The sequence below is a fragment of the Colobus angolensis genome, unplaced genomic scaffold, assembly GCF_000951035.1.
Source record: "Colobus angolensis palliatus isolate OR3802 unplaced genomic scaffold, Cang.pa_1.0 Scaffold150, whole genome shotgun sequence".
Classification (NCBI taxonomy): Eukaryota; Metazoa; Chordata; class Mammalia; order Primates; family Cercopithecidae; genus Colobus; species Colobus angolensis.
The window spans coordinates 1,447,842-1,457,484 of NW_012114600.1; the positions used below are offsets into that span (position 1 = coordinate 1,447,842).

The 9,643-nt window shown below is 38.2% G+C and overlaps 1 protein-coding gene across 1 annotated transcript in view; it reads right to left on the reverse strand.

The window, feature by feature from the left end:
• The window catches only part of ARID2 (AT rich interactive domain 2 (ARID, RFX-like)), a 186,703-nt gene that overhangs the window by 7,006 nt on the left and 170,054 nt on the right, over positions 1-9,643 (reverse strand). The window contains exons 17-20 of the mRNA XM_011936060.1: positions 8,877-9,015; positions 8,704-8,789; positions 7,256-7,379; positions 7,079-7,170 (exon numbers count right to left, since the gene is read on the reverse strand). Of these exons, the coding sequence (XP_011791450.1) occupies positions 7,079-7,170; positions 7,256-7,379; positions 8,704-8,789; positions 8,877-9,015 (441 nt within the window). The remainder of the gene's footprint in view (positions 1-7,078; positions 7,171-7,255; positions 7,380-8,703; positions 8,790-8,876; positions 9,016-9,643) is intronic.

Consider the following 9,643-nt stretch of genomic DNA (forward strand, 5'->3'; position numbering starts at 1 on the left):
GCCCAGCTAATTTTTGTATTTTTTAGTAGAGGCGGGGTTTTGCCATGTTGGCCAGGCTGGTCTCAAACTCCTGACCTCAGATATCCACCCGCCTCGGCCTCCCAAAGTGCTGGGATTACAGGCGTGAGCCACCGCGTCTGGCTCAATCCATCCATTTAAACAAAAATGCATTCGTTTTTAGTATATTCACAGAATTGTGCAACCATCACCACAATCAATTCCAGAATATTTTCATCATCTTTAAAAGAAACCCAATACCCATTAGCAGTCACTTCCAATTTTCTCCAAATCCTTCCTTTGTTGTGTTTTAGTTTTTTTCCATTGTGGTAAAACATACATAACATAAAACGTACTATTTTAACCAGCTCAGTGGCATTAAGTACATTCATACTGTTGTACAACCATCACCACTATCCATCTCCACAACTTTTTCATCATCTCATAATGGAACTCTCTACCCACTTAACAGTAACTCTCCATTCCTCAACTCCCCCCAGCCCCTGGTAACCACTGTTCTACTTTCTGTCTCTATGCATTCGACTCTTCTAGGTATCTCGTAAGTGAAATCATACCATATATTTGTCCTTTTGTGTCATGCTAATTTCACTTAGCATGACGTCCTCAAAGTTTATTCATATGTAGCATATGTCAGAATTTTTTTCCTTTGTAGGCCGGGCTCAGTAGCTCAAGCCTGTAATCCTAGCACTTTGGGGGGCAGAGGCAGGTGGATTGCTTGAGCCCAGCAGTTCAAGACAAGCCTGGGCAACATGGTGAGACCTCGTCTCTAGTAAAAATACTAAAACTGAGGTAGGAGGATCACCTGAGCCTGGAGAGGTCAAGACTGCAGTGAGCCATGATTGCACCACTGCACTCCAGCCTGGGCAACAGGGTGAGACCCCATCTCAAAGTTTAAAAAAAACTCAAAACTCATAGAACTGTACACTAAAAAGGGTGAACTTTACTACATGCAAATTAAAAGTTTTTTCCTTTGTAATACTGAATAATATCCCATTGTATGTACATGCCACATTTTGTCTATCATCGACAGACACTTAGGTTGCCTCCACACCAATTTTTGGCTGTTGTAAATAATAGCCATGAATATCGGTGTATATGTATCTGTTCAATTCCCTGCCTTCAATTCATTTGTGAATATACTCAGAAGTGGGACTGCTGAATGAAACAGATAATTCTGTTTGGTTTTTTAAGGAACTGCCCTGTTTTCCACAGCAGCTAGGCATTCTCTATATATTCTAGATATTAGTTTCTTCTCAGACAGGTGACTTGCAATTATTTTGTCTAATTCCATGGGTTGCCTTTTTACTCTGTTGATAGTGTCCTTTGATGTACAAGTTTTAAATTTTGATGAAGTCTAGTTTGTCTGGTTTTCCTTTTATTGCCTGTGTCTTTGGTGTCATATCCCAAGAAATCACTGCCAAATCCAACATTATAAAGCTTTTGCCCTATGTTTTCTTCTAAGAGTTTTATAGTTTTAGCTCTTATATTTAAGTTTTATATATGGTACAGGTTATGTGTCCAACTTCATTCTTTCGATGTATATATCCAGTTGTTCAAATGCCATTTGTTGAAAAGACTGTCTTTCACTCATTGAATGAAGAATTGGCACACTTATGGAAAATCATTTGACCAAATATGTGAGGGCTTACTTTTGGGCCCTGTCTTCTATTCCATTGGCCTCTATGGCTGTCTTTATGCCAGTACCACGCTGTTTTGATTATGTTAGTTTTTTTTTTTTGAGACGGAGTCTCCCTCTGTCGCCCGGGCTGGAGTGCAGTGGCCGGATCTCAGCTTACTGTAAGCTCCGCCTCCCGGGTTTACACCATTCTCCTGCCTCAGCCTCCCGAGAGCTGGGACTACAGGCGCCCGCCACCTCGCCCGGCTAGTTTTCTGTATTTTTTTTTTAGTAGAGACGGGGTTTCACCATGTTAGCCAGGATGGTCTCGATCTCCTGACCTCGTGGGCCTCGGCCTCCCAAAGTGCTGGGATTACAGGCTTGAGCCACCGCGCCTGGCCGATTATGTTAGTTTTGTAGTAAATCAGAAGTGGGAGTCCTGCAACACTCTTCTTTCTCAAGATTATTTCTGCTATTCAGGGTCTCTTGAGATTATGTATGAATTCTAGTATGAATTTTTCTGTTTTTGAGTAAGATTATCACCGTATTTATTTTCCTATAGCTTCAACGTTTTCTCTTCAAAATCAAAAGAAAAATATCCCAAAATTTAGAACTGGATCATTTGGACCTTTCTCTTCTTTATCTTCTCCCAGTTCAAACTGCTTGCATCTCTTAATGGACAACATCCTCTTGATTTGCTGTTAGGCTCAACACATTCCAGCCTTAGCATAATCGTGGTTTTAGCCTTTGTATTAGTCTGTTTACACGTTGCTGATAACGACATACCCAAGACTGGGCAATTTACAAAAGAAAGAGGTTTATTGGACTTATAGTTCCATGTGGCTGGGGAGGCCTCACAAGGCGGAAAGTGAAAAGTACGTCTCACATGGTGGCAAATGAGAGCTTTTGCAGGCAAACTCCCCTTTTTAAACCATAAGATCTCGTGAGACTTATTCACAATAATGAGAATAACACAGGGAAGACCGGCCCCCATGATTCAATTACTTCCTGCCACGTCCCTCCTACCACATGTGGGAATTCAAGATGAAATTTAGGTGGGGACAGAGCCAAACCACATCAGCCTTCTTTTGGAAAACTGGCTTTGTCTGCCCACCACAGCCACTCTGCTTCCAATCATAGGGCCTCTTTCCCTGGGCATACAGGGAATCCTTGCCCTTCTCATACGGTGTCACTTTTGTAAGGTTGATGCTTGCCACACTTCTTACACGAGGTTCTTTGGGTTTTAGGTACACTGACCATCTCTGCAGCAGAGCTGCCCTGTCTATATGATGAAAACAGGAAACTGCATCTACAACCCTCACCTTGTGTCACTCACACATAACTGGATTTTTCTATTTTTTCAAAAATCACTGGGATGCTGACAGGCTGACAGAATCTGTAGAATGCTTTGGAAGTACTAACATCTCACTTAAATTAAGTCTTCCAATTCATGAATATGAGAAATCTTTCCAGTTGTTTATATATTGTTTAATTTCTTTCAGTAATCTTTTGTAGTTTTCAGTGTACAAATCTTCTATCTCTTTGGTTAAGACAATTCCTAAGTATTTTACTCTTTTTGATGCTATTGCAAGTGGAATTACTGGCCAGGTGCGGTGGCTCACACCTGTTATCCCAGCACTTTAGGAGGCCAATGCAGTTGGGTCACTGGAGATCAGGAGTTCAAGACCAGCCTGGGCAACATGGTGAAACTCCGTCTCTACTAAAAATACAAAAATTAGGTGGGTGTGGTTGTGGGTGCCTGTAATCCTAACTAGTCAGGAAGCTGAGGCAGGAGAATCGCTTGAACCTGGGAGGTAGAACTGGCAGTGAGTCAAGATCATGCCACTGCACTCCAACCTGGGTGACAAGAGCAAAACTCTGTCTCAATAAACAAACAAATAAATAGATAAATGGAATTATTTTCCTAATTTCCTTTTTGTGTTGTTCATTAGAGAAACATACTATTTGATTTTTAAATAAGACCCTTGTATTACACATTAAAGATACATATATCAAAAGAAGGCAAATATATTGCACTTTTCCAGAGCTCAAGCTTGATCAGAATGGAGATGAGATGCATTAAACATTTTATATTATTCAAATTATTAGATTCTGAATTTCAAATAAAAAGCTGCTGATATTTTTATACTGTTCAAGATATTCTACTATAAGAATGAGGGTAAATTTCCATATATCTTACGTGCTTTTTCTTTTTTTGAGATGGAGTTGCCCAGGCTGTTGCCCAGGATGGAGTGTAGTGGCATGATCTCCGCTCACTGCAACCTTGGAGGCCTCCCAGGTTCAGGCAATTCTCCTGCCTCAGCCTCTCGAGTAGCTGGGATTACAGGCACATGCCACTATGCCCAGCTAATTTTTGTATTTTTTAATAGGGGCAGAGTTTCACCATGTTGGCCAGGCTGGTTTTGAACTCCTGACCTCATAATCCACCTGCCTCGGCCTCCCAAAATGCTGGGATTACAATAAGCCACCGAGCCCGGCCATTGTTTCTTTAGTTTAAAATATCACACTCTATATTACTTCTTTTTGTTATTGAGACAGAGTTTCACTCTGTCACCCAGGCTGGAATGCAGTGGTGTGAGCATGACTCAATGTAACCTCTGCTTCCTGGGCTCAAGTGATCCTCCCACCTCAGCCTCCCCAGTAGCTAGGACCAGAGGTGCACAACACCAAATCCAGCTAATTTTTACAATTTTTTATATAGATGGGGTTTCGTCATGTTGCCCAGGCTGGTCTCGAATGCCTGGCTCAAGCAATCTATCCACCTCAGCCTCTCAAAGTGCTGGGATTACAGGTGTGAGCCACCACGTCTAGCCTCGTATTATTCCACTAGAGAACTATCAAGAGAGAATTATCTTTTGTAGCTGCCTGATTTTCTACACTCTCTCCACACATGTGGGTTCTGCCAGATTTTCTATCAGTATTCTTGCTTAGGCAAAACTCCCCATCAGTGGAGATGTTCAACAGAAGTTCTATACTGGGGATTTCAACCTGGATTGGGAGAAAGACTTAATGGATTGTCTTAATTCATATGACTCTACTATTCTAACGTCACAGGAACTCAAGATGCCAGAAAATACTTGAAAGGTTTAGAGTTAAATAAAACAACAAAATCAACAAAACAAAACCAGTGAAATGAAAACTTTTGGCTCAACATTTTATTAGATCTAGACAAAGAAGCTTTGCCTAGAATGTACAATTTCAATGTGAAGAAAAAATTACAAAGTTGTTTCTAGTATTCCAATTTTCTACACAAATTCCAGATCAGGCCGGGAATGGTGGCTAATGCCTGTAATCTCAGCACTTTGGGAGGCCAAGGCAGGTGGATCACCTGAGGTCAGGAGTTTGAGACCAGCCTGGCCAATATGGGGAAACCCTGTCTCTACTAAAAATACAAAAAAAAAAAAAAAACTAGTTGGGCATGGTGGCAGTTGCTTGTAATCCCAGCTACTCAGGAGGCTGAAGCAGGAGAATCGCTCGAACCTGGAGGCAGAGGCTGCAGTCAGCCGAGATCGTGCCACTGCACTCCAGCCTGGGCAATAGAGTGAGACTCTGTCTCAAAAAAACAAACAAACAAAACAAAACAAAAAAAACAACACAACAAAACACACACAAATTCCAGATCAGAACTCTAGGAGAATGAATTTCCCACCACCTGTCTATCAATCAAATACTTACTGAATGACTATCATATTGCTAACACTATGCTAGGCACTAAAGATACAAAGATCAAAACACTGAATCCCTACCTTCAAAGAGCTCATCATCTAAGGTGGTAACATGCAACACATGGGGCAGTAGGGAATATGTACTGTGTTCCAGGTCAGGGTTAAGGTAGTAAGGAAGACGTCAGGAAAGGAAGCAGTAACCACTGAGTTGAATCTTAAAGGATGAATAGGAGGTAGAGATTATAATGTGTTGGGCACTGTGCTAAGTGTTCAAGCTACAAAGATTAATCAGAGGAAGTCTCTGCACATAGTTCTGTAAGGAAAAAGCCACATAAAAAAACATTTTCAAAACAATGAGATTAAAAGTTTTAAGACAGACATGTTGTAAAAATAGAGGAGAACAAGTTCAGTAGGGAAGGGGAATAGAGCAAAGGAAAGGCTACACAAAGAAACTCAGTTTGAGCTGAATCATGAAGGGTAAGCAGATATTCAACAGGTGGGCAACGCAGGGAGGAGGGCATTCTAGGCAAGGAGAATAGTATGAGCATTGGAACAAAGGTACAAAGTGTGACTTGAAAGAGCCCAGTGTGATTAGGAACTTGCATGTGGCTTAGTTTCACTGAAATGTAGGCTATGAAACAAAAAAGGGGTTAGGAGGGAAATAAAGTAAGAAAAGTAAAAAGAAATGTTATGAACTAAACCATGAAGATACTAGAATTCTTGTATGGTTATTAAACCTTTACATTTCTTTTTTCTTCTAAAAAAAAACTTGGCTCAAGTGTGAAAAATTTTCTTGTTCATTTATACTTGATTAAATAAATATAATAACATTTGCCATTACAGATACCTTTTTCAACTTTAGCTTTAAATGTTATCCACCTTCCACTTAGCGAACTTAAAACAATATAGTCAAATTCATTTTCTTTTTATAATTGATACCACTATTTTTATGCTTAGAAAATTCAGTTTAAAGGTCATTGTAAAGAATATCATAAAAGACCTAAAAGAAGATAAAATAGGGGTGTAGGGAAGAACTAACATGGATTCAAAATACATTAAGGAGATGGAACTAACATGTGAAAGGGAGAGCCTGAGATAGAAAGTGACTATCAGGAACACAAGATGCATCTGAGGACAGCTTCTCAGAGAGGCAGTCCAAGAGTGGTCAGTTGAAGATGTAGGAAGAATTCTAGAAAAGTAACTAAGGAAGACAAGGTATCGACAAAATATTCTATATTTGCTCTCTCAAGAATTAATGAGTTATCCCTCCTGGTTTCCGTACATCTACAAAATCCTGAGTTTTCTTTCGCTTAAGTCCACTGGTTAGTTTAAAACTTCAGAGTATTATACATATACCTTAACATTATTTATGACATTGATGGGTACAAGAAAATGACAAGTGTCAAACTGAATTTCATTTGGACTCCACGTGATTGAAATGATCAATTCCTTTGTCTTCCCCAATAAACTCCCAAGTTTCCTCTTTAGTAGAGCTACTTTTTGTTCTAAATTCTATGGCCAGTAAGATAAATTAACTTAATAAAACAACTTAAAAGACCATTTTTTGGTTGTTTTAACTTCTATTTATTTTTGACTTTTAAGAGCTCATCATGGCCTGACCTAGGCATAAACTTTTGGATGTATTTGCAAAACTGATGAGAAAAACAATGAAGAAAATACAGTTATCTAATTTTATTAACTTATATGTAAAAATAAAATAAACTAAATTCACTTTGGCTACAGAAAACATATTACTCACCTGCGACCACATTCTGAATATTTACCAATATTTTTTAATATTAAGGCAGCTGTTAGTCGGATGTGTTTAGTTATTGGTCCCTCTTTTTCATCCTTAGAAAGGAAAAAAAGAAAGAATAAAGATCTAAATCATACAGGACTCAGACTTTTACAGGTAAGGGTTTCAAGGCATGCTTACTGTAAAATCTCGAAAGACAAGGTTTCTTGATCCTCTCCGCAGAGCCATAAGTGCAGCACTGGGATGATTCACAATGGCCTTCTGTGCTCTAGGAGTTGAGCTTGCGCCCCCTACAGCTTGCTGCCTAAATTGATCAGAGAGAGTGAGACAGTTAACATGATACTGCAGACAGACTGACAACTATGACCACCCTGCCAATCTCTTTAAGCTGGTTATTTAAAAATGGTGTTTAGAGGGTGAGTAAAGGTCCAATGGTCTAGCATTAACATTTATGTTCTGTGACAGCCTAGGCAAAGGGGCTTTTAGTATCAAGGTGAAGTTTCAAGTCTTTTATTTTCCAATCTATCAATTTTAAAGCAAATAGATGTTCCATCTTTAAAGTTACTGTACTGGGTAAGGATGCAATCAAGACAAATTCAACATAGCGTCATAGTTACAGCCTTCTCATCTTTGAATATAATGTGAAGATTTTAACAAAGAAGAAAAGTCTACAATTTTTGCTACAAATTATTTCCAAATGTTACCTAAGGGTAAAGTGATACTACCTAAGAATGTACTGACACTGGTCATCCAGGAAAACATGGTATGATAACATGGAATTATGCTAAATACCACATTTCAAACTATTACTTACATATCTTAAATTTCATCGTTATTTAATAATTTCAATCAATCCTTTCACTACAGTTCTGTTATTTATGAAAGATACAGAATGGAAGAACTGCAGAGATGATTTTATGTAAAATATGATTCAAACTACTGTAGATTTCTTTGGCCAAGCAGATAAAATGCATCATTATCTGTGTGCTCTCGTGAGATAGCAATGGAGATGCTGACTTATCATATATGAGGAAACACTGTTTCTGACACTGTAACTGGCTGCATGACTTTCAATATTTCTTTTCACATTTGAAAAGCAGGGGTATTTCTGATACATTTTTACTAATTCTGAATATTAAATTATTTTAAGCTAATTCTGAATATTAAATGAGACAACCTGAAAACAATCTTTAAACTGTAAACCAGTGTTATGTATGTTTATATGTGTGTGTGTGTATATATATATTTGATAATGGCAAGATATGAAACCTCTTTGCCATTATCAAATAGATGATTACTCTCTTACAAGAACCATACACAGTACTTTTAGTTTACAAAGTATTTCTCATATATCATCTGTCATTACTTCCAATGACTGACTAGTCTACAAAACAGAATCAGTGTTAGAGCTCAAAGGTAACTTACAGACCGCATTGTCCAGCCAAAAGGAAAAGTGATGCCAAGAGAATCTAAGCAATTTGAACAGGGTCACATTGCTGGTTTGTGGCAGAGCTGGACTAGAACCCAGGTTTCTGGTCTCCTAATATGCTAAGTTGCATTTCATTGTTCTTGTGTTTTGGCTAGTTTCTTTTTGTATGTACAACAGGAAGTAAACTCATATTCCTTACTTGGTAGAAGACTTCTGACTTCCTGCTTGTCCTGGTTCATCTTGTTTTAATCCTGCAAGTAGGGCATCCTTTGAACAGTGCTTATCCTTATTGAGAAAGAGGAAGCAACAGAATGCACATCAAAATCTTTAATGCAAATGAGTTACTGATCAAATAGTATTTAAAAAGTGTACCTGCAAGTGGGTAATAAAAGAAAATCGCTGTCGCTGAAAAGGCTCACAACCTTCCCAAAGACACTGCCCTGGATATACATCTTTTCCTCCATGTTCAGTTGCTGCATGGTAGAAAACCTGTGAGGGTGTCTGAAACCACCTATAAAAAATAATAGTAGTAGACACTTGGATGTATTCAAGTATACTTTGAAACTATTTCAAAAATTTCTCTGCTTATATTTCCAAGTAGAATCATCAGTTGTACTGAACACTTTTGGTAATTTGTTTTAACATCCCTTATTCCTAATTCCCTACCTTCAATGAAGGCTGACTAAAAATCTCTTAAAAGTGAATGAAATATCATTTAAAAACACCATAGAACATTATCTTATAAACAAATATCATACTCTATTGTACTTTTATAAATTGCTCATTTACTAGATTTCATATTAGATATAATAACTCAAGCATATCCAATCCAACAGTTCAAATTCTATAAGTTTTAGGAAGTCTGCCTTTTAAGTTCACACTTATATGTCTGTCCACGTTTTTAAGTCCCATCTCTCACTCCTCCAGCACATATCCTATGATGTCTGAGTGGGCAGGTGGCAAAGCACACAAAACTGAAGGAAGTCAGATTTTATTCTCCTTTATTAGACAATATGGAAATGAGAGAGAACAGTGGAATCTAGACAGCAAAGAACGTATTAAAAGGCTTCAATTACTAATGAATAACTCAAATATTTGTGCAATCTATATATATATATATATATTTTTTTTTTTTTTTT